The 25,670-nt window shown below is 39.3% G+C and overlaps 1 protein-coding gene across 2 annotated transcripts in view; it reads right to left on the reverse strand.

Annotated features, from left to right (window-relative positions):
• Positions 1–478: 478 nt before the first annotated feature.
• atf6 (activating transcription factor 6) overlaps positions 479–25,670 on the reverse strand; it is a 330,002-nt gene continuing 304,810 nt past the window's right edge. For both annotated transcript variants that reach the window (XM_072573460.1, XM_072573462.1), the window contains one exon: positions 479–2,784. In XM_072573460.1, coding sequence (XP_072429561.1) covers positions 2,558–2,784 — 227 coding nt within the window. In that variant the 3' untranslated portion in view covers positions 479–2,557. The remainder of the gene's footprint in view (positions 2,785–25,670) is intronic.

The raw sequence follows: 25,670 nt of genomic DNA on the forward strand, positions 1-25,670 counted from the left end.
CAAGATCGTGTATTTGGGGTGCATTTCTTTAAGCATACTTTATGTGCTCGCTCATGGATATTGATCAAAGCCACAGTTCAAGCAAAAAGGGAGTTTTATTTTTGGCATGAGGAAGTGGGATGATGATGACAGAGAATTTAATGGTCCAGATTTGGAATTATATAGACAGCCAACAACTATCTCCTTTAATAAACCAACGTTATAATGATTTGTGGTTAAGCTCCCTTCCTCAAAGCTGGAGGTGGCTCCCAAAACAAAGGCCAATACCATAAGATCTTCTGAAAGCTTTTACTCCTGCTGCAGACAAATTTCAGTCTTCTTGAAATTCATATCAGGAAACATGCTCTGTGTATAAGAGACATTAGACTCACTTTGGTATCAGTTGATCATGATCCAAAGGATAGAGTCCTTTTGCATTGCACTTGCGAAAGCAAAAGAAAACTTAAGTTCAACAACAGGTCATGAAGATGTCACAAAGTTTACCACAGAACATCAATTTTAATGGTGTTGTAAATGCAGACATGAATTTCTTGACAAAACCAACAATAAACTTTAATATTGCATAAGAACATTTGCAACTTCACAGCTTCTCCAGAACTAGCTGGAAAGACTGAATCTCAAAGTAAATGATATCAAGGAGGAAAGCATGAACATCAAAAATGTAGCTAAGTGCAACATTATTTAAAAGTTGACAATTCTTGAGCTGTAGGTAAGAAACAAATTAAAAAACCCTGAACTTTGCATGCACAATCAGTTTTCTCAGGCTGCACCTTGAACAATCTTGGGTAGTGTGTGTGAACTACAAACAAAAAAAAACATGTTGTTGGCTTTGGAATGAGTGCATTCAAATAATAAAGTTACTGACGGGGACAGTTGCAGACACTGGAATGAGACCAATTAGGTTTGCTAAGTGGAATTCTTGGTGATAATGGGGCGAGGAAAGGATGTGCATTTTGAGACAAAAATGCAAACACTGAGCCTTAATTAATCAATCCTGCTATTTACTCACAAAAGAACTAATAAACTCCAGTGAACTGGTGAATTCATCAAAATATTGGATATGAGTGTTTCAATTTACATTTGATTGTACAGAATATTCTATTTAACTGCTAAGTCTCGACAAGAATAGTTAAGGCAACTGGAAATTCAAAATTAAATTTAAATGCCCATGAACCACATTATAATATGCTATGATACTGATGCAAGTGGCTGAGGACTGACTATTGTTTAGTGGTGTGAAGTTGCTTCATACCAGCCTGGACAATGATGGAAAATGACAAAATTGCTGCAGTATTGCCAGGCTCATAAAGATAAGTTAACCAAGATTTCTGCCCTGCAGGTAGAGAGCCATCAAATCATGTAGTAATGGCCTTTTGTGTGGTGTGTGAAAAGGAACAAATAGCCTGGACTTACTTGGCTTGCATTTAAACAACAACGAAAACAAGTAGGACAAGTTACCTGAGTTCTTAAGGAGCCTTGGTTTATACTCCAGAGAGAGTCTAACCAGAGTTGGAGGAGGTAAGAGGAGGAAATAAGTTCAGTGTTGAATGGACCTGAAATCTCCCACAGTAATTTTTAAAGAATTCATTCACATCATTGCTGTGCATGGTCTTCTTCAGGTCATTCAGCATATTTTTCAGGTGCTGCAATCACAGATCTAGCCTCCATTGAATTGACAAATATCAATGATATAAAAACAACAGAATGAAATCATGGACAGCTGCTTTTCTTGTCAATAAAAAGCACTAGGTTTCAAAATTGGACATTCATGTTCCACTAACTGCTAATTAATTAGTAGAATTAAAAGAAAACAAGCTCTTTAGTGGTCTTTGAATTTTTTTTTGAGATTCATTAAGAGTTCATCTCATGTAGCCATGTGATATTTTGATTTCAAGCTACACTGATGAATTACTGTATAGATATGCTGGCTTTGGTAACAGCAATTTTGCAGAAGACTAAAAGAATGTTTAGTAATATTGCTTTCACAGAATGGATATAGTTGGTTTCCCCTTCAAGCATTTCACAAGTACAATCTCTTTGAAGCAACTTTCTGTTTTAAACTGCCCAAATTTAATTTAGACTTGTGTAAAAAAAAATTAGGTGGATATTCACAATCACCTAACATAGATCAAACTGAGTTAAGTTGGACTGAAAACTGAAAGAACTGCGGATGCTGGAAATCAGAGGAAAAAAAAAAGCAGGAATTGCAGGAAAAGTTCAGCGGGTCTTGTGGTATCTGTGGAGAGAAATCAGGGTTAATGCTTGGGTCCCATGACCTTTCCTCAGAACTTGGCTCACTGGACCTGAAAAACTAACTTGATTTCTCTCTATAGTTGCTGCCAGACCTGCTGAGCTTTTCCAGCAATTTCTGTTTTTGTTTTTAAGTTGTACTACATCAGCTAAGGTTTTAACAAATTAAAAAAAAACTTCTCTATTAATTTTGTTTTCTAAATTATACAGAAATTAACTCACATGACAGTGTAGATTCTAAGTTGACCCTATGACCCTTTGGAAAACAATCTAGTCATTCAAGATGTTAAATGCTTTAAACCAAGCACTATTGGTAAAGTTTGAACCCAGTCCCATGGGTCTCTGTGATGATGTGCGGTGCTGCATGGGTCGGCGCAGGTGACGGACGCTGGTACGAATTAGTGTGATTTTCCCGCTGCTCTTGCAGAAAGGAAGGTATAGATGATGACTTTATATGAATAATTCTGGTGGCCATCACCTCACAATCAATCTGCATCATTACCTCATGATCTTTTGGGTCATTGATGAAACTTTCTGAAATACAAGCACAGAACAACAAATTAGCAAACTTAGAGAGAGGAATGCACTGTTTTCTCATTTAGAATCTAAAGTACTACAAATCACTTGCATTAACTTGATCCAGTCTGTGGATCCTAACATTAAAATTATATTGTCCTGCACTGTTGCCAATTCGCAGTTCAGTGAGTTCAGAGTCGCTCCACTTTAAGCTGAAAATGCTCTTTTTTCCCATGTATCAACTGTGAGACCAATTTTAAAACTTACTAAATTACAGCTTATTTCCTCAACTCCTTTTCTTTCTCAGCTAACTGCTTCCTGAATCTACATTGGAATAAATGTTGGTTCAAAAGCAGTCTAAATAAACAGTTACATTATGAAGATAACTGATACAGATCAAAAACACAGCAAGTTAGACAAAAAACAAAAACTAACATACACAGAACAGAAACTGTGTATGCACAAAGAACTGTTTGCAAACAATAAAGGCAGAGACAACACTCCTTTAGTTTAGTGCAGTATTGGTAAACTGCAGTTCTAATGGATGCTAAAATCATAACATGTATTTGTCTTTATAGGTGCTAACAGGCTTGTTTATTTCCTGTCTGTGTCTGTTTTAGTCATTGCATATAGATAAGTACATTTCAATTTAACTTGTAGCTTAAAGTCATTCTTTTTCTACATCTTCAAAAAAGGGGTCACAATCTATTTAAATGTTGTCTAATTTAGTTAAAAATCCAATTATATCAGATGATTCAGATAACATACAAGAAATAAAAGTTATAGCATGTCTGCGGAAGGGTGATCGCACAATAAAGTTTAACATCATCTTGTATTCAGATACACCAAGATCAGAAGAACAAGTTTATAACTTCTAAAGGGCCACGTTCAAAGTACAACTTAAGTAGAGTGAAGGAGGGTATTCATCAAGACCACAATAGAAGACAAGTGCGACATCATTAAAAGGAGAATGTTAAAACAAAAATGCTGGATTCAGTAAATAGGGAGAAACTGTTCTCACTCATAAAAGGAATAAGAATAAGAGGGCACAGATAAAATAATTCACTCAGTGACTAGCGAGGGTGTGGTATGCACTGTCTGGAAATGTTGTTGGGGCAAGTTCAGTTGAGGCTTCAATAGAGCACTGGATGGTTATTTGAATAAAAGTAACAGTATAGGGAAAAAGCAGGAGTTGGCACCCAGCAATGAGCTGATGCAGAAATGATGGGCCAAATGGCCTCCTCCTCCACCATAACACTGCTGTGATTCTGTCGTGTTGGATGTGCAAGACAAATGCACATTGAGGACCAGCACGAGCTTATATTAAAAATGTGAGGCCTTCAATGGATTAGCAGGAGAATTAATTGTTGTTAGGAGGCAAATCTGTATCTATTATTTTGAAGAGGGAAGTGGAAGGGGCGACAGTGATGACTTTAAGAACGTTAGACAACACATCAAAAGGGAGACCGGAAGAGCCGCTAAAAATTAAACAGCGTAGTGAGAGAGGCAAAAGCTGAAGTATTTTTGTAAAGAGGTCCAAGTGAAGAAGTGAGAATGTTAAAACAATGTTAGCCAGAATGGAACTGGGGAAAGGTATTAAATATTTTGATTTACAATTCCTCATAGTGTTCATACTGGAAGACACAAATAAAAAAGTCAAATTTGTGACTGAGAGATATTTGGTTTTTGGTGCGAGACAAGCAGAGTGGAGTTTAAAAATCAAACTTCAGTCTCTCGATCAGATGCACTCATTCCAGAGTTTTGTGTGTGTGAGTGTGTGAGTGAGTGAGTGAGTGAGTGAGAGAGAGAGATAGATAGATCGATCGATCGGGGGAGTGGAGTGTCATTGCAATTATTAGAATGTCAGTAGACACTGTGACATTCTTCACATTAAAATTTGATCTAAACTTAGATTTCTAAAAGGAATAACAGGTGAAAATCCATGCATTCTTTAAAAAAAACAATTTAATGCAGTAAACAAAAACAGAAATTGCTGGAGAAATTCAGTAGGTCAGGTAGAATCTGTGAAAAGAAAACAGATTTAACATTTTGATGCCGGTTACTCATCTTCAGAACACCTGATTAAATGCAGCATTGATTTGGGTTGAGGAGGAAGCAAGGTTTATTGATAAGCTAAGATGGGCTGAAAGATCTCTGTTACATGTTAGTAATTCAAATCCAAACCTCTGGTTGTTACATTGTCATAATCACAAAACTTCTAACACACCTTTCCCAACCCGAGAATATTTTCAAGCATGAGCTAATTAAGTACTTCTGTGCTGTGGTCAATGTTGTAATGTATTGAAATATGTCAATTAATACACACACAATCAATTAAGTAGCCAAATAATCTAATACAATGATATTGGCTTACTACCAATACAGGTCTAATGTTTTTGTGTTTGTTCATGGGATAACATGGTGTCACTGGTTAGGCCAGCATTTATTGCCCTGGAGGAGGTGGTGGCCAGCTACTTTCTTTAAATGCTGCAGTCATTGGTTGGAGGGACACCCACTGTGCTATTAGGGACGCCATTTTGGGATTCTGACCCAGCAACATTGAAGGAACAGCAATATAGGCCAGGATTGTGTGAGACTTGCAGGTGTTGGTGCTCATATGCATCTGCAGCCCTTGTCCTTCTTGATGGAAGAGATTGTGGGCTTGGAAGGTGTTGTTCAAGGAAACTGAATTAACTTCAGTCAATGCATCTGGAGCGATTAACTTTATTTTTGATTTCTCTGAATACTTCTACTGTTTGGCTGCTCCAAGGGGGGTAACAGACTTTCTCATTTGAAATTGTCTTCCGTTGCAAGACTACATAATAATTGGCACAATGATCATAAATGGATTAAATTGGGGGATTAAATTTGTATCTCCTCAAACTTTTGACACAGACATTGCTTTAAAACAGCACTAGCCCACATCTAATTATATTTAGTTTTAAAATAAAATGTGCTTTCCATAAAGCATTTTCAGAGTCTGGTACCCATCTGTTCATTCTAGACACATTTCCTGCTTTAAAGGGAACTTAATTTACAGCTCTTGTGACAAATGTGAACAGAAAAACACTATACCTAAACTGTGAACTGTACTCCTGCTGGACCACAATGTGATCATAGAAATTTGCAGCTGAAAAAACTATTATACATTAAAAAAAAACACATTGCCCGCCAAAAAGAAGAATTAATTTGGATTATACATTTAGCTGACAGAAATTCAAAGCAGCCAACATATGAAGGCAATTTACAAATAGCAACAATTTTGCCTTGAGAATGTTTCTGACCTTTTCCTCTCATGTAGATTTCAGTCATGAAATGCACTACATTGCGATGTGAATATCTTGCATTGCAGCAAAACAAAGTAGCAAATTAGTTAGTTTTTAATTGGGAGAGGCATCAGCCAAGTGGTATTACCACTGGACTGTTAACCCAGAGACCTTGGTAACACACTGGAGACATGGATTCAAATCCAACCATAGAAGCTGGTCAAAACTGAAGAAGGGCTCATGCCCGAAACATCGATTCTCCTGCTCCTTGGATGCTGTCTGACCTGCTGCGCTTTTCCAGCAACACATTTTCAGCTCTGATCTCCAGCATCTGCAGTCCTCACTTTCTTCCAAAACTGTTGATTGTCAGGAAAAAAACAACTGGTTTATTAAGGTCCTTTAGGGAATGAAACTGCCATCCTCACCTGGTCTGATCTACACATGACTCCAGACCCACAGCAATGGGGCAGACTTTTAATGACTCTCTGGATAGTTAGGGATGGGTAATACGTGCTGGCCCAGTCAGCAACGTCTGCACCCCGTGAATGAATTTTTAAAAATGTGCAAGCATTGTTAGTCACCACATGGTTCATCTCTGACTTTTTCCTTCCTTGACTTTTCTGTGTCAAGGCTAATACAAGTCCACTGATTCCCACAGCTACCTTGATGACAGTTCCAGTTGCAGTGTACCATGTAGTGATTCCATTCCTCCAGTTCCTTAGTCTCATGTTTTCTAATGATGCAGCTTTCCAGCAAAGCACTTCTAAGATGCCGTCTTTCCTCCTCATCTGAGGATTCACACTAACTATGATGATAGGGTCCTCGATCAAGTCTGCCACATTTTCTATAGTTCTCCCCTTATCCCTTCCCCTCCCTCCTGGAAGCACATGCCTTCTGCTTCTTCTCAACTTCCACTCCACCTGTAATTTGTGCTATTTCATAAGAAGCCGAGCATCTCTAATAGGTCAGTACAGCTGACATTGTGGGCTGAGAATCCTTTCAAGCAGTGTCTGTTTGATGCAGCTGAGCAAGATGGAAGCTCAGAGAAAAGCACAAGCAAAGATTTAGCTCGGTGAAACTTGCTGTTGGTGAAAAGCTACAGATATGCTAGTGAATAAACTGCTGGGGTACAGATTTCACAGTTCAAGGAAGCATAAACTCTGGAGAGGAGGGTTATCGGCTACTACAGGAGCGGTTGTTGAGCAGTCCGTGACAGAACAGCCCGACAGGGAGTTTCAAGCCAGACTGGCACAGCGAAAAATTATGACCCCGTGTGAATTTGAATGAGATTTGATGACAGGGATCATAAGATCCTAAACAGACTTAAGGATCTCACTGACAATGTTTTCCCAAGTTTAAGCTAATTCTTACACAACTAACGCTGGTGCTATTTGTCAACCAATTGATTGTTTGACATAAAATATTTCAACCAATCTTTGCTTTCTTGATTTCTCGTACCAGCTTTTCCTGATGAAATATACCAAACGTCTTAATGAAATCCAAGTGCACCCCATCAATCTCTTTTTATCACACTTTCAAAGAAAGCTGTTAAATTAGCTTGGTGAAACCTTATGTTTGAAACCCATATTGGTCATCTTTTGTGATTTTTAGCTCTATTTTAAAATGTTCTGCAATTATAGCTTTAATAAGGGATTAACACCTGTAATGGACATCAAACTCACAAGTCTGCAAATTCCTGAGTTCCTATTGCTATTTTTCTTCAAGAAAGGATTAATATTCCTCTCTCTCATCTTCCTGGGCATATCTACAGTACTGCGTACTCTAGATTTTGAGAGGTTTTGAAACTGCTTCATTTCCTGAAAAATTATTAGGTGTATCTGAAATTTATTTACCTTAGGTTTGTACAGCTGTTTGACAACAATGCCAGTAATACTGCGGCGTGAAATCCATTTGCAATAGCCTGCAGCTCATTTCTAGATTAAATACATTATCTGTCACCTTCTATGTATAAATTCTAATTCAATTAGCCAGTTGATTTACACACAACTCAGCGCTTATCACTGAGCTACTGTTCCACCCTGATTGTTGAGAATATTCAAGGTGAAGCTAAACAGATTTTAATCAGTAGGGGAATCAAGTGTTTTGGGGAAAAGGCAGGAAAGTGGAGTTGAGGATTATCAGATACCTTGATACACAGAGGAAATCACAGATAAGAGCTAGACAATAGGACATGACATCTTCATAAAGAAATGTTGCATCTCGGGCTTTGGAATGCATTCCTCAAGTCATAATTTTGCCATGGCACACTGAATTGTAAAGTTTTAAACAATGTATAAAGGACAATCCAGACGTTGAGATTATAGTCCAGTGACAGTTAACAGATAATGGAATTGAGGTTATTGGGAAACTCAGTCCTCAGAGTCAATATTTTTAGAAGACATATGTAGCAAAGTAGTTACTTGTGAAAAAACTCAAAGCATATAAATATGAGGGATTGTATCTGGAGCAGGATGCTAAGTGTATACTTTTACCCCCCCCAAAAAAACCTCAGTTCAGAAACTTATAAAGGCCTTTCACCTAAATGGTTGTTCTTTCACGAGCATCTAATTAACGTATCACAATTTTATGGTGTTACACTGCAAATCTATCCTAGTTTTCAGGATGTGCTGGGTAACTCTGGAGAATTTGAAACAAGTACTCAAGATTAGCTTAAGAAACACACCTAGAGGAAGCATTAGTTTCTGCTGTATTCTGAGCATGCTGTTAAATCATGATTCGACAGAGCAATGTTCAGCGCACAGACAGCAATTCGCTGCTCTAGGATGTGAAAAATAACAGAATGCAATCGCTTTGCGAGAAAGAAGCTGGCAGGCAACTCAACATACTAGTTTTCTGAAATGGTTAATTAGCTGCTACTTATACACATTTTTGAGTTTTTTTTATAGCCATGTTTAATCTTTGCTTGTTGAATAAACTGACTTCATTAGAACATAGCAAAGCAATCCTAATGTATTTTAAACAGTTTTAAAATGTTGTTGCCATTTGGCACTATTACAATTATGTAATATCTATCAGTTTCGATTACAAATTCATCTTCTTGGTGGGTTAAACTCTTGTAGACTTCAATGTGTTATTCGGGACTCACAATCAAGCCAGAGAGATCCATGGTTTGCGAAACATCCCAAGACCATATAATTTTGTGGGCGGCACGGTGGCACAGTGGTTAGCACTGCTGCCTCACAGCGCCAGAGACCCGGGTTCAATTCCCGCCTCAGGCGTCTGACTGTGTGGAGTCTGCATATTCTCCCCGTGTCTGTGTGGGTTTCCTCCGGGTGCTCCGGTTTCCTCCCACAGTCCAAAAATGTGCAGGTTAGGTGAATTGGCTATGCTAAATTGCCCATAGTGTTAGGTGCAGGGTAAATATAGGGGAATGGGTGTGGGTGGGTGCGCTTCGGCGGGTCAGTGTGGACTTGTTGGGCCGAAGGGCCTGTTTCCACGCTGTAAGTAATCTAATCTAATCTAATCTAATTTTGCTGCTTCAAGCTGGAAACAGTTCAGAATGCTTATGAAGGTCTTACATGGAGAAAACTCTCCTTCAATTAGATCAAGTTTAATGATGAAATTAAACTGAGGAAATGAGATACAAAGTGATGTTGATATCCTTTTGAGATTTGGATGGATAATATCATCAATTATTTATCCTACTTAGAGTTTCTAATCATGATTGGTCAGTGTTTGGGTATGTGGCACTTGGACCATGTTTTGACTCAAGTTTCAACACAGTAGAAAATGAACAAGGGTATCAGTAGTGCGCATTATTAAAACAACTTGCACTCACAAAGCATCTTTCAGAACCTCTAGTCATCCCCAAAAACAACTTTGATAGTGCATTTATTACTAGACAAGGATACACTTATTTAATCTACCATCAAACCGGCAAATGTCCAGTCACAAAATGGCATTTCCGTAATAGTTATTTTAAAAAAAAAGCTTGACAGAATCATTGTGGAATCATCTATTACCATCAAGAGGTGCTTGGAGCTTTGTATAATTCAATTTAAACATTTAATCTCACCAAGCTGTAGGTTTAGCTACAATCATGGATAAATGGCCACTTCAGCAGCTATTGCTGGATGGTGGATGCAAGAAAAACACAAAGGCAAAAAGGAAGAACGACAAACAAGGAAGAACTTGAATTTCTTTCCCTTTTCAGCATCTCCCAAAACACTTAACAACCAATGTACAATGTTTTCAATGTACAATGACCACTGTAGAGAAATGGAAACAAGAAATTTATCTTCAACTGGACTTGCTTCAAGTAAGCTAAAAGCTAACTGGAACTACCTTTCTGAACTCCTTCCTTCTGCTCTTCCACTACATACTTAGTGTTATTTTCTATGTCACCAACAAAAATGGGGTTCATCATAAAAGATAGATTATTTTTGTTCATATTTTAAATATGGTGTTTTGATAAATATTCAAACATTCTTAGATTAGTGAAAGGCAAATTACCAGCAACTCTAAAACTCTTGTACTCCTATGCTTCCTATGGCTTATATTGCCTGTGGTTAAGCAGTCTATGTAGAAATTCCTATCTGCTGAGCTACTCATACAAATTTGCTGAACTCTGCTGAAATGAGTCATACATTTGATGATGAACATGAGTACTAGTGTTCACTGAGATGCATACAAGTCAGAATAAACACTCCAAAGTGTTACTTGTCTGCTAGGTACTGTTGTGTGGCAGAGGGCACACATAAGGCAAGTCCTGATCTTAGACAGGGAACGGAGACAACATTTCAAGTGAAGCCGTTCGCTGAATTTCTGCAAGCTTCCTTGTATTCAAAATAAGTGGGAAAAGAGCTCAAACCCCCCAAAAAGAGAAAGATAACTGGATACTAAATTCAAAGACAATTTAAGGTAGCTTGGTACACTGGACAGTGTACATGTGACATTCAGAATTGGAAATAATCATGTCTTAAATATACATATGATCAACTTTCAGACGATAATTTCATTGCTTTACAAAGATTATGTATGGCTGCCAGTTATTGCTTTTATTTGTTAATTTGCACATTAATTTTGCTCTTTTAACAATTTGTCCTTATTTTAATCTTGCTATACTGATGCCAATGCACTACATTATCAGCCAATAGGTGGCTGAATGGCACCCTCAGTGTGCATGTGCAACCAAAGTCGAGACACAGAAGACTGATGAGGATATCCCTTTTCTCCAGGGAGTCAGTGGGCTGTGGTACACAGTGAAAGGATGGATGGGTGGGGGTGGGACAGCACAGGGGGTGTGGCTGCAGAATTCATACCCACTCAGTTGTCAGTAGGCCTCTCTCGCACTCTCAGAACCATCAGACTAACTAATTTTTTTTAACTTTTTCATTTATGGAACTGTTTTAGTTCAGCCCAGCTGATTTTTCTGTTTTTTTTTTGCATTGACTTAATCAGTAGTTTTTTTTATATTCAAGTCAGTCCAAAAAAGACTGTTTAAAGTTTACCAATAATAACTGAACTTAATAATGAAACTGAGCAAACTATCAACTTATCATGCAAAATACATGACACTGATCAAATCCCAATAACTAAAATGGCATAGTTTATAAGTGATAAGAGGTGCTTGAACTATTAAACCAGGTTAATGAACTATGCATTGCATTTTTGAGACTGGATAATTAGGACAAAGGAGTTTCCTGCATGCTGTTGCAGCATTTGGGTATTCAGTACGTTATAATGCTAACCATTAAGACACTAATGTCACAAATTACTCTGAAAACAGAGCTCATGTGGTTTGTATCTGTCTTTAAATGATGATACAGCTTCTCATTAATCGCTGTTCATCTCAAATGAAACATCAATTTTCCAGCGTCTACAGGAAAATAAAAAAAATAATTTTCATAACGTTAGGTCCCAGACGCTTCTGGATCTCAATTTTTGCTTACCAGCAGCCTGTTAACTCTTTCAGATTATGTACTGGACTGCAATGCAAAGACCAGGACTTGACCTTCAAAGAACTCACAATGCACAAGGAGCTTTGTCAGTTACACACAAAACAATTTTCATTTGCAGAATAAATCAAGTAACTGTCAGCTGAATATCAATTGTCATCTGATCACCTCCTTAATGCTCAAAACTCCTTGACTAAAATTTGCACTCAACTGTTGCTACAATTTAACATAAGCAGTTAAGCAGCTAGGAGAAAATAGAATGTTAAAATGACAGTGTAGACTTGAAGGCTCCTTCCCAAAATTGTGGCTTTTTCATTTCAGTCATAATTGCAAGTTTCATTAAAAGAGAAGCAAATGCAGATCTCTTGTTTTTTTTGAAAGCAGGAGCAGGCCAGAGGCTGGGAATTCTGCAGTGACTCAGTTCCTGACTTCCCAGAGGCTAGATATATATCTACAAGTCAGGAGTTTGATAGAATACCCTGCACTTGCCTGGATAAGTGCAGCCCCAACAACACTTAGAGTCATAGAGATGTACAGCACGGAAGCTGACCCTTTGGTCCAACTTGTCCATATCAACCAGATATCCGAAATTGATCTCGTCACATTTGCCAGCACTTTGCTCATATCCCTCTTAAACCCTTCCTATTCATGTACCCATCCAGATCCCCTTTAAATGTTGTAATTGTACTAGCACTACTTTCCTCTGGCAGCACATTCCATACATGCAGCACCCTTTGTGTGAAAACATTTCCCTTTAGCTCCCTCTTAAATCTTTCCCCTTTCACCCCAAAACTATGCCCTCTAGTTCTGGACTCCACCAACCCAGGGGAAAAAAAAACTTTTTCTATTTACCCTATCCATGCACCTCATGATTTTATAAACATCTATAAGGTCACCCCTCAGCCTTCGTATGTTCCAATGAAAACAGCCTTCGCTTACTCATCCTCTCCCTATATATAGCTCAAACCCTCCAACCCTGGCAACATCCTTGTAAATCTTTTCTGAACCCTTTCAAGTTTCACAACATTCCTCAGAAAGAAAGGAGACAAGAATTGAACACAATATTCCAAAAGTGGTCTAACCAATGTCCTATACAGCTGCAACATGACCTGCAACTCCTATACTCAATGCTCTGACGAATAAAGGAAGGCATACCAAACACCTTCTTCGCTATCCTGTGACTCGACATTTAAGAAACTGTGAACCTGCACTCCAAAGTGACTTTGTTTAGAATCACTCCCCAGGACCTTACCATTAAGTGTTTAATTCCTGCCCTGATTTGTCTTTCCAAAATGCACCACCTCATGTTATCTAAGTTAAATTCCATCTGCCACTCCTCAGCCCATTGGCCCATCTGATCAAGATCCCCTTATAGTCTTAGGTAACCTTCTTCGCTGTCCATTATATCTCCAATTTTGGTGTTATCTTTTAAGTAGACGTCCTCCTATGTTCACATTCAAATAATTTATATAAATGATGAAAAGCAGTGGACCCTGAACTGATCCTTGTGGCACACCACTGGTCGCAGGCCTCCAGTCTGAAAAGCAACCGTCCACCACCACTTCTGTCTTCTACCTTCGAGCCGGTTCTGTATCCAAATGGTTAGTTCTCCCTGCATTCCACGAGATCTAACCTTGTTAACTGGTCTACCATGAGGAACCTTGTCAAACGCCTTACTGAAGTCCATATTGATCATGTCCACTGCCCATCAATACTCTTCTACACTTCTTCAAAAAACTCAATCAAGTTAATGAGACATGATTTCCCACGCACAAAATCATGTTAACGATCCCTAATCAGTCCTTGCCTTTCCAAATACAGGTAAATCCTGTCCCTTAAGATTCCTGCCAACAATTTGCCCATCAATGATTTCAGGCTCACCAGTCTATAGTTCTCAGGCTTTTCCTTACTACGTTTCTTAAATAGTGGCACACCATGTTAGCCAACCTCTAGTCTTCTGGTGCCTCATCTGTGACTACTGATGATACAAATATCTCAGTAAGTGCCCCAGCAATCACTTCCCTAGCTTCCCACAGAGTTCTAGGGTACTCCTGATCAGGTTCTGGAGATTATCGATCTTTATGTGTTTTAAGACATCCAGCACCACCTCCTCTGTAACATGGACATTTTCAAGATGTCACCAATTATTTCCCTACATTCTATATCTTCCATGTCCTTCTCCACAGTAAACACGCACTTAATATCTTCCCTCATCTCCTGTGGTTCCATACATAGGCTGCCTTGCTGATCTTTGAGGGGCTCCCGAGTTACCCTTCTATTCTTAAAGTATTTATAAAATACTTTTGGATTTTCCTTAACCCTATTTGTCAAAGCTATCTCATGTCCCCTTTTTGCCCTCCTGATTTCCCTCTTAAGTATACTCCCCTACTGCCTTTACATGCTTCTTAGGATTCACTCGATCTCTGCTGTCTATTCATGACATGCGATTTGTTCTTTTTCTTGACCAAAACCTCAATTTCTTTAGTCATCCAGCTTTCCCTACTCCTATCAGCTTTGCCTTTCACCCTAACAGGAACATACTGCCTCTGGACTCTTGTTATCTCATTTTTGAAGGCTTCCCATTTTCCAGCCGAACCTTTACCAGCAAACATCCTCACCTAATTAACTTTTGAAAGTTCTTGCCTAATACCATCAAAATTGGCCTTCCTACAATTTAGACTTTCAAATTTTAGATTCAGTCTATCCTTTTCCATCACTATTTTAAAATTAATATAATTATCATCACTGGCCCCAATGTGGTCCCCCAATTGCCCTGCCTTATTTCCCACAAGTAGGTCAATTTTTGTACCTTTTCTACTAGGTACATCCACATACGGAATCAGAAAACTTTCTTGTACACACTAAACAAATTCCTCTCTATCTAAACCCTAACACTATGGCAGTCCCAGTCTATATTTGGAAAGTTGAGATCCTCTACCATTACTGCCCTATTATTCTTTCAGATAACTGAGATCTCCATACAAAATTGTTTCTCAATTTCCTGCTGACTATGGGCAGGTGGGGTGGGGGGGACAGTCTTATAGTACAATCCCAATAAGGTGATCATCCTTTTCTTATTTCTCAGTTCCACCCAAAAAATTTCCCTGGATTTATTTCCAGGAACACCCTCCCTAAGTAGAGCCATAATGTTGTCTCCTATCAAACACGCCACACCCTCTCCTCTATTTACTCCCCCCACTTTCTAGCCTTCCTATAGCATTTGTATTGTGGAACGTTAATCTGCCAGTCCTGTGCATCCCTGAGCCACATCTCTGTAATTGCTATCATATCCCAGACCCATATTCCTAACCACTCCCCGAGTTCATCTGCCTTCCCTGTTAAAGCGGAGAAAGTGAGGACTGCAGATGCTGGAGATCAGAGTTGAGTGTGTGGTGCTGCAAAAGCACAGCAGGTCAGCAATTCCTGAAGAGCTTATGCCAGAAACGTTGATTCTCCTGCTCCTCGGATGCTGCTTGACCTGCTGGGCTTTTCCAGCTCCACTCTCTGAAGACTTCCCTGTTAAGGCCTCTTGCATTGAAGTAAATGCAGTTTTTACCTCATTCTCTGTTTTGGAACTGCTTGCCCTGACTGTTTGACTTGCTCTTTTTCCCAATTGTACCAGTCTCAGACTGATCTTTTTTATCACTATCTCACTGAATTACTAGTTTAAATTCTCCCAAGTAGCTTTAGCAAATCACCCTGCCAGTATATTAGAACCCTTCCAATTCAGTGCAACTCTTCCTTCTTGTACAGGTCACTTCTGTCCCTGAAGAGATTCCAATGATCCAAAAATGTGAACCCTTACCCCTTGCACCAGTTCCTCAGCCATACATTCATCTGCTCTATCCTCCTATTCCCATCCTCACTATCTCGTAGCACCGGGAGTAATCCAGATTACCATCCTCGAGGACTTCATTTTAAAATTCCTCCCAGACTGAACGGTTGGTTCAGCTCCTTTATCTGGCACCGTAAACAACCCCTCATTAAATTAGCCAAACTGCAGTTGCCTCACAGATTGGGGGGAGGAGACCTTCTGGACATTAAAAATTACCAATTAAGCTCGCTTTTGACCTACGTAAGTGATTGGGTTTGTGGGGACCCTCTTTCAATATGGCTAGATATTGAAGTCTCCCAGGCAAGGTGGCCCCTTACCAGTTTGCTGTTTTTAGACAAGGTGAGGAAAGTTAGGGAATATTGCCATAACCCAATAGTCATCAATACTGTTAAAGCATGGAGGGCAATTTGGCAGAGGGAAGGTAATATTGGCAAAACATCTTTGTTTACACCTTTAGTAGGTATGCCGGGTTTTCAACCGGGTATGATAGATTCAGGATTTAAACGTTGGGCAGCTAGGGGTATATCTTGCATGGGTGATTTATTTGAGGGAGATGTAATGATGTCCTTCGATCGGTTAGTACAGAAGTATGAGTTATCTAAGAGAGACCTCTTTCGTTATTTTCAAGTTAGGGATTTTATTCAAAAAAAGACCACACTCTCTGTCAGTACTTTATATCACCAATTGGGGGGGTGCCACCTCAGATGAGTCCGATCGATTCTGCAAGATGTGGGAAAGAGAGCTGGGTGTTGAAGTTTCTTCAGAGGTATGGGAGGATATTTGGGAGAATGCAAGGAAGATATCAATTTGCAATAGGACCCATGCTTTACAGTTGAAGATTCTCCACAGGGTCCACTTAGCCCCCAGACCGTTTGTCAAAATTTAAACCAGGGCTATCTTCAGCATGTCCCAAGTGCAAGGTCTGTATGGGTATTCTTACCCATTGTCTTTGGTCTTGTGCCAGGCTTCAAACATATTGGAGTTTCATGGTGGGTGCAATGGAGAGGATTTTAGGTGTAGGGAAGGAGAAGGACCCTATTTCTCTCCTTTTGGGCCTACCCATTGTATTTCCTGCAGACGCGCATAACAAAAATCTTTTCAATATTCTTACGTTCTGTGCAAGGAAGAATATCTTGCTAGGTTGGATATCCGAAAACCCCCAAGACCTCTCGGGTTGGCGGAAGATTGTTATGGAGCATATTCCCATGGATTTTCTCACAAGTATGGTACACCACAAAACTGAGAATTTTTACAAGACATGGCAACCCTTTTTGAAATACCTGGATACAGATTTATCTGCCACACTAACAAGGGCTTTTATATAGCCATAACGATTGTGTTTCATGAGTCCAATATCCAAGGAAGAGGAACTGTGAATGTCTGAGAGTTTTGTTTGGCTGGGCTGAGTTATTACTATTTATTTGTTTGTTGTTAGGTATTTATTTATTTAGTTTAGGTTTTTAAAAAATTTTATACTTCTCTATATATGTTTATACATTTGTATGGGGGGGGGGTTGGGAATTTTTTTTTAATTATTTGGGTTTAGTTTTGTACTATTTTTGTACTGTTTTGAATTGCATTGTTTTGTATTTGTTGTAATATTTAAAAATCTATTTTTTCTTAATAAAAATATATTATAAAAAAATTCCTTCCTAACTTACTGTATTCTCCTTTCAGACTCTCATCCTTTTTCCTCCTTATGTCATTCGTTCAAATGTGTACATCGACATCCTGATGGTCCCACTCCCCTTTGAGAATATTTTGCACTCTCTCAGAGATATCCTTGATCTTGGCACCAGGGAGGCAAAACATCATTCTGATTTCTTCAAGCCATTCAAAGGAAAACGGTCCTCCTGATACCCCATTTACCACCAGCAATGCATAGTGACAGCAATAATATGCACTGCAGCAACTTGTGATGGTTCTTTCAACAGCACCTTCCAAACTTGATAAACTAAAAGGACAAGGCCAGCTGATGCATCACCTGCAAGTTCCACATAACCACTTTTACTTAGAACTGTATTACTATTCCTTTGTTGTCACTTGGTCAGTTTCTTGACAGCTTTGCGCATGCATCTACAGCCCTCGAAGTAAGGGCACGCTATCATCTTCTCAGGGGCAATTAAGGATGGGCAACATAGCCGGTCTGCATTGCTGATACATTGTGGCTGCTGTTGTCTAATATGTAGCAATAAACTTTGAGATAATTGTTGATCAGACTCAATTACTGGAGAAGCAGTTCATTACAGGTCTCAGGGATCAATTTTACAGCGCAACTATCATCAGCTAATCTGAAACACATGTATTGGCTTAATACAGTTCGTGTGTAGAAGTATACTTGATGTAAAACACAAAACCATGCAATTGACAAAAAGATCGGGAGTTGGATTCCTCTTCACGAGACCCACCTCTTTTATTTATCCTTCACTACTAGCTTGTTACTGCTCATTGAATTACTCTAGCTCAACACATTTCAGGCATCTGACAACTGTTTTCTCTCCTCATGCACCTCCCATCACAGCTCTTCTACTATTACGCCACTTTCAATCTTGTCTTCTGCTTTAAAATTCTCATGTCACCATTCAAATCTCTTCAGCCATTCAATGACACCATCAACACTCAGACTGTGACATTTCCACACACTACTTCTTTGTCACCCAACTACCACACTTCCATGGATCAAGTACCACCTGCAACATCAGAATATGTCCTGTCATGAATTCCTTCCCTGTGTCTGCTTGATCAAACATGAGCTGCTTTAATGATTTATTATTACTCTCTCAATCCTCATTTACAAGGTAGCTCTTCTTTTCCCCAATTGGCAGCAGAGTGGGGCTCCCATGCTTTTGTTTTTACCTTTTTCATTTTTGTTTGTGTTTCTTTTAAAAGCTTGTAACTTTCAAAAAAAATTTTTAAACTTAGTTGAAGGGGAAGGGAGGAAGCAACGTACAGAATGGAGGTCATTGTGGGGAGCCGACTCCCAGACTGCAGGCTGTTGCAAGGAGGCAACTCCTGGACTGCAGGTCTGTCGCGGGAAGGCGATTCCCAGACTGGAGGCCATTGTGGGGAGGCGAAGTCCTTTGCTGACTGGAGGCAAGGCCTTGAGTTTTGAAGCCCAAAGTAGTCTGGAGTTTTGGCCTGGTCTGGTCGGGTGGTCAGGTGCCAGCACACAATTTCCAGTCCTCCCAGCCCAGTGAGTTCTTTTTTTCCTTTTTATTCATACGATGAACTTTTTATTTATTATTCTGTTTTATACCAAATATTTCAGTACCTGTACCTAGATATCTTATACTTAAGATGGCATGTGTAAGTGGCGACATTACAAACTTTTCGCTACACTCATTCAAGTGCACATGGCAATAAAGCTAATTCAAATTCAAATGCAACGAGCTTCTGCACTTGAGTCAAAGACTGTTGCTTCCTTTACCTTGCCACCACTATAATTAAGTCTACTATTTCTCTGTATACCCGCTGCTTGTCTGGCATCAAGCCATGGATAAGCCAAATTTCTGTCTAAATTCAATAACAGCAAAATCAATGTCATGCTTTTCAGCTTCCAACAAAAAACCATCCCAATTCCAATCCTTCCTTTCTGATTTCAACATTCAGGTTGAGTCAAAGGAACAATGTCCAAACTATGTTTGGTCAACATTAATGGCTTAGACTTAGGTGTCTGGGATAGAAGTTCAATATCTGCAAATGCCCTAAACCTGGAAATCTTGTCAAGTATGAGGAGGACAGTGACACAAGACAAAAACAGAGGAAGAAATGGGTAGACAGGTGGCAGATGAAATGTACTGCAGAGTAGTGTCAAGTCATACAGTTTGTTGAAAGAATAAATATCTGCAGTATAAAACAGTGGATACAATGCTAATGGGGTGCAAAAGTAAAGGGATGTGAAATTATATGACTGTTCTCTCCAACTGGCAATAAATGGTAGCCTGGCCAGCTACGCTCTCTTCGCATTAATGACTTAAAAATATACATGTACATTCAAAAATTGGTGAAGGAAGTAAGACAGATTGAGAAAGCCATTATGAAGCAAAACAGAATCCGGGCTTCTATAAATTGAGGTTAGAAGTGCGAAACAAACAAGTTGTTGCGAACCTATTCATAGAATACTGGCTTAGCCTCAAATTGAGTTTTATTTCCAATTCTGGGCACTGTGTTTTAAGGAGGATATGAAGTCACTGGGGAGGGTGCAGAAAAGATTTATAAGAATGATTCCGGGGCTAAGAAATTTCAATTACATGCTTAGGTGGATAGATCAGAATAGTGGAACTCCTTTTAGGCAAGAGAAATTTGAGAAGAGAATTCAGGGAAGTGTTCAAAATTGTAAGCAGTTGACAGACTAGATTGGAAGAAAATTCTATTGCTCCAAGGGTCAAGGACCCAGGGATACAGATTTTAAATGATTGCCTAAAGAACCAGAGGCGACATGAGGTAAAATATATTAAAATGATGATTTGGATCTGGAATGCCTAAGAACACAACAAAGGCAGGTTAAATTTCAGTTTTTAAAAGAAATTAGACAATCACATGAAGAGCAAGTATTTGCAGAGCTACAGCAAAAAGCAGGGATGGCACGAGTGAAGTTGATATTGTGGAGACCTGGCTTGAACTTGATGGGCTGAATGGCCCTCTGTGTGCTTTAAACTTTCTCTGATTCAGGTTTAAAGACCACAAGGCAGTCAAACCTTTTGTTTTCCATTTTTAAAAATTCTGTCCACCTCGAAAACTGGAAAAGTCATTTCAGTGATTTTAAAAATGATCAAGTCCAGGCATTTCCACAGTTTTCAAATGAATCAGGTTTCACAATCTTTTAAACTCGAGTCTTCAAAAGAATATTGGTTACCCTGGATTGTCACTGAACATATTCACAAGTGGCTATCAATGTTGGTTGAAAAGTTTTAAAAAAGCCATTGTTTGAAATATTTTAATGTAAACAGCAAAACAAACTTACAATATTTTTTCCCAGAAAACATCCTTCACATATACACAACCTAATCAAGCATCACTTGTATCTTAACTCTTTAATTTCTGACTTAACGAAGTCTGATGGCCTACACCGCATTTCAGATTTGAAAACTTCTATAGAACTCTCACAGACTGGAAACTTCATAGGCTAATTTACCCTTCTGCTGATGTGAAACTATTTTTCAGAACTAAATTGAAACTACAAGTGGCTGTTGGTCTGTTTTATTTTCCATATGCTGTAAAGATTCAACACTGGAAACACTTCTTCAACTTATTCCACAGGTATCTATCAAGTCATTTAACTTAAATCATGTGATCTCTTGGACATTATGTAATTAGTTATCCTGACATTTTGGTCCAGGAGAAAGTCACACCCATCAGATTACATAATTCAAGCTGATCACAAACAGGATGGTATGACAGCAGACTAAGCAGACATGGGGTCTCAAAGGAATAGCTGTCAAGGAGACTCATCTCTGTGACTGTCCAACAGTTAAAAAGTTTTTGCAAGCTATGTGGATGAGAATGGGCATAGTATGGAGGATGAGCAAATGGCACCATGGTAAAAGATGCCATGCAAGTTGGTGAGGAAATAGGAACACAGCAGTGGTAGGAGACTGGGGAGCTAGTCAGCTAAATGCTGTTCTTTGCCAGAACGAGTAAGAGTCCTGAAGAATGTGCGGCCTGGTCAGTACCAGTTTCAGACACCTGCTCAGTGATGAGAAGGCCTTTGGAGTAGGGCAGAGGGATTGTTATGTGCATGGTGGTACCAACAATATTAACAGAACCAGAAAGTAGTTTCTGCTGTACGAATGTGAACAGTAAGAGCTAAATTAAAAAAAACATAACTGCCAAGGTGATAATCTTGGAATTACTACCTGAGCCATAAGCAAACTGGCATAGGGAAAATAAAATCAAAGGGTTAAATACATGCTGCAAAGGTTGGTGCAAATGGAATCAATTTCAGTTAAAGGGACACTGGCACCAATACTAGGGGTAGAAGGTAGCCATTCTGGTGGGATGGGCTTCACTTGAACCATACTGGGACCAGTGTCCTGTTGAATAGAGGTTTAAGACTGATTAAAGGGCTTCTGGAGAGGAGATACATAGGCTTACAAGACGCAAGGGATTTTTTTTTTTTTTTTAGATTACTTACAGTGTGGAAACAGGCCCTTCGGCCCAACAAGTCCACACCGCCCCGCCGAAGCTTAACCCACCCATACCCCTACATCTACATTTACCCCTTACCTAACACTATGGGCAATTTAGCATGGCCAATTCACCTGGCTTGCACATCTTTGGACTGTGGGAGGAAACCGGAGCACCCGGAGGAAACCCACGCAGACACGGGGAGAACGTGCAAACTCCACACAGTCAGTCTTGTGGCAGCATTGCAGGGCAACTATTTAGGTAATGATACACAGAATGGGACAGGAAAGGACAGAGTGTACAAACATAAAAGAAAGAAGCACAGAGGGTCAAAGGGGGAAACAATACCAAGGTAAAATGGCCTTTTACATAAAAGCACATAATATTCAAACAAAGTAAATAAATATCACAAATAAAGGTTAATGGATCAGATCCTACAGCTATTATGAGGAAATGGTTACAAGGAGATCAAACCTGGGGGCTAAATATTCAGGGGTTTGTGGCTTTTTGAAAAGACAGGTAAAAAGAAAAGAGTGGAGGAGAGGGTGCAGGGACTAGCTTTGTCGGTATGAGATAGAACAAGTAATGATCTTAGATCAGAAGATATACAATCTATATGGTGGAAATAAGAAATAACAAAGGAAGATGACCTCCACCAGTTGGCTTAACATTTGGGCCCTTATAGGATGGAGAATAGATATAACGATATAATAGGGGCATACATACAAGGCGGTATATTAATCACAGGTGACTTCACTCTTCACGTAGATCTGCAAAATCAAACTGGCAAAGGAAAACATGAGGAAAACTTCATAGGTATATTCAGTGTGGGGTCCTTGAAAAGTATGCTGTGGAACCAAGGGTTCAGTCTGTTAAGAGGGAGCGGGATGGAGTTGGTAACAAGGGAGGAGGATTTGGAACAGGGACTGCTAAGAATGGCTTCAGCTTTCCCTCTATTTACCGTGTATGTCCAGCAGAAAGTAGACCAGAACTGCCCTGTTTTGAAAACAAAAGCATACAGTCAGTTCTGCCATAACAGGGTAGTTGTGTTCTCATGCAATCCTGCATTATAAGAAAATCCAGTAATAGCAGCACCATTTAAACTAATGGGGCTGGAATCGCATTATAACCAATACACACTTTAAAAGTTTGCGCTATAGAAACATTTTGTGTGTTATAGCAGAACGACCTGTGTTTATAACTGACATGTTAAACCATATGACAATGTAAGAACAAACAATCTAATGATTGACAGGTGATAATTTTCAAATGCAACCATGTATGTCTCTTCTTCCTTGTATTTGAGTAGTCAGACTTCGAGATGATAACCTAACTCAATAAACAGTCAACAGCTGGTTGTAAGTGGATGGAATGTAATTCCCTTCTCCTGATGTGTTTGGCTGCTGAAGTGAGACATTCAATTAAATGTTTGGTTTACTGCATTCCTCCGCTACCAGGTTAAGTGTATTACAGGAAGACTGATGGCTTCATGTCCTGGTACTACTTATCGGTTTGACTCTGCTTGTACTGATATATACCCATCCACTGGCAGGGGAATTATCTGTGTGTGAAGGCCAAAAGCAAACCATGTCCAGAATGCCAGTCTCAGTGGGTGGAATTTCTGCCTCTGGTGTCCTTGATTCTGGAGAAGAACAGCCTGCTTCCACACTGTAGGGAATCTAATCTAAAACAGTTGCTGCTCAGTTAAGTATCTTCATGTGGCACACCTTGCCAAAAAGAGGTGACATGAGGCTCTTGCTAGCTCTTCCACTGGTGGGCAAGATTCCTGTCACTTACATTAAACCTCACATGCGCAATGATAACGACAAAAACTACACAATTCACTGATTACCAACTTGCAGAATGTATTTGAATTTTTATATTGTGCTAACTGGATGAAACCTCTGCATTTGATCCACATCATCTGAAGTAACCACAACATTAGCTCCAGAGCTGTTGCAATCTAAACTTTGTGTACGTTTACAGTTGGTCTTTTGTAGGCAACCACAACCATTTCTTTCACATGCTTCCAATAAGCTATAGTGGGCATGCTTCATTCTTTTTCTCACCTCAATTAGAAAGGTTAGAGGGGACTAAGGGTAACAGAGCAGAATAACAAAACTAACAGGACAATATGTATCAAATTATATTAAATTAAAGGCTGTAATGCAACGTTGTATTTTAAAGCCTTCATATTCTAAGCGGAAAGGAAGCTAAGAAATTCTACAGATCTTAATTCCTTGGAAAGAACTGAGTTTGCACATTCTCCCTGTGTCTGCGTGGGTTTCCTCCGGGTGCTCTGGTTTCCTCCCACAGTCCAAAGATGTGCAGGTCAGGTGAATTGGCCATGCTAAATTGCCCGTAGTGTTAGGTAAGGGGTAGATGTAGGGGTATGGGTGGGTTGCGCTTCGGCGTGGACTTGTTGGGCCGAAGGGCCTGTTTCCACACTGTAAGTAATCTAATCTAATCTAATTACAATAAGACATGGAATCATCACAGTGAGGCAGAGAACAGGAGAAAAATACTTGTGTGGAACTTGGAGAAATGTTGACATCATGAATGATGCTAGCACTGATGAAATATGGCGACACAAGAAGAGGTGTGTCCAAAAACCATCATTAAAGTACACATCAGATGCATTTTTAAACAGATGGCACATTACACAGCCTAATTCCCAGTGGATTCAGAAAATAAGGAGAGGGGGATTTATTGAAGTTCTTTAAACTTAAGAGTACAAAGCTAACTGGAATAATTTTCTATTCTTGTGCAAATACATTCACGAAATTGTTCCAGTAAGCATCAACACCAAAAGTACCATTTTTATATATTTTTAAAACATAATCAAATGTCCAAAACAAATATCCACACCTTTAATTTAACCCAGTGTTTATCTTGGTAAACAAAAAATGCATGCCTTTGAAAGATATGCTGAACTGAAAGTAAGAATGCTGCCAGCAATGATATGTAACTGCATTTTTAAAAGGGCTGAAGCATTTGGAGACTGACAGGATAGAGATCACATTTGTTTTGTGAATGTGAAGGCACTGCCTGTCAGAACAACCAGAACTGACAGCAATGCTATCATGTGACAAATGGATCTAACTGGACATAGGCATGACATCTAAGTTTGAACAGATTCCACTACATTTGAATTTCTGTCAACATTAAATGATCAGAAAAGCACAGCGAATGGGTTTGTTGGTTTCATTGTTTTTTGATATGCTTGATGTGTATTGAAAAGCATCTGGAAAATGGAGGGAGACATCTGGGAAAATGGAGGAAAAACAGAAGAGAATTAGTGTGGCCTGTGAAAACCATTAGATAACAAGAACTGACAGTAACTAAATAAAAGGTCTCGACTGCTCATTGTGACAATTCAGCATGAAAAGACCACATGTCATTACGTGCTGTGAAGTGGCAGAGGTGGATGCATCTACTACTCAAAGAGCAGGAGAGACATCTGTCAGTGAGATTGCTTGCAATTTTTAATACTTCTGGAGGCCATTTAGCAAGAATAAACATATGCCTCTCAGGATTAATGAGTTTGTAGGTGCACCAAAATTGATGGTATAGTGGACAGCTTTATCTCAGATTACAAAGAGATCTTGATCAATTGGGTCAATGGACTGAGGATTGACAGATGGAGTTTAATTTAGGTAAATGTGAGATATTGCATTTTGATAAAACAAACAACGGCAGCACTTATACAATTAATGGCAGGCCCCAGGTAGTGTTGAAGAGCAGAGACCGAGGGGCTCA

This window comes from Chiloscyllium punctatum, chromosome 7, assembly GCF_047496795.1.
Source record: "Chiloscyllium punctatum isolate Juve2018m chromosome 7, sChiPun1.3, whole genome shotgun sequence".
In the NCBI taxonomy this organism is placed as follows: Eukaryota; Metazoa; Chordata; class Chondrichthyes; order Orectolobiformes; family Hemiscylliidae; genus Chiloscyllium; species Chiloscyllium punctatum.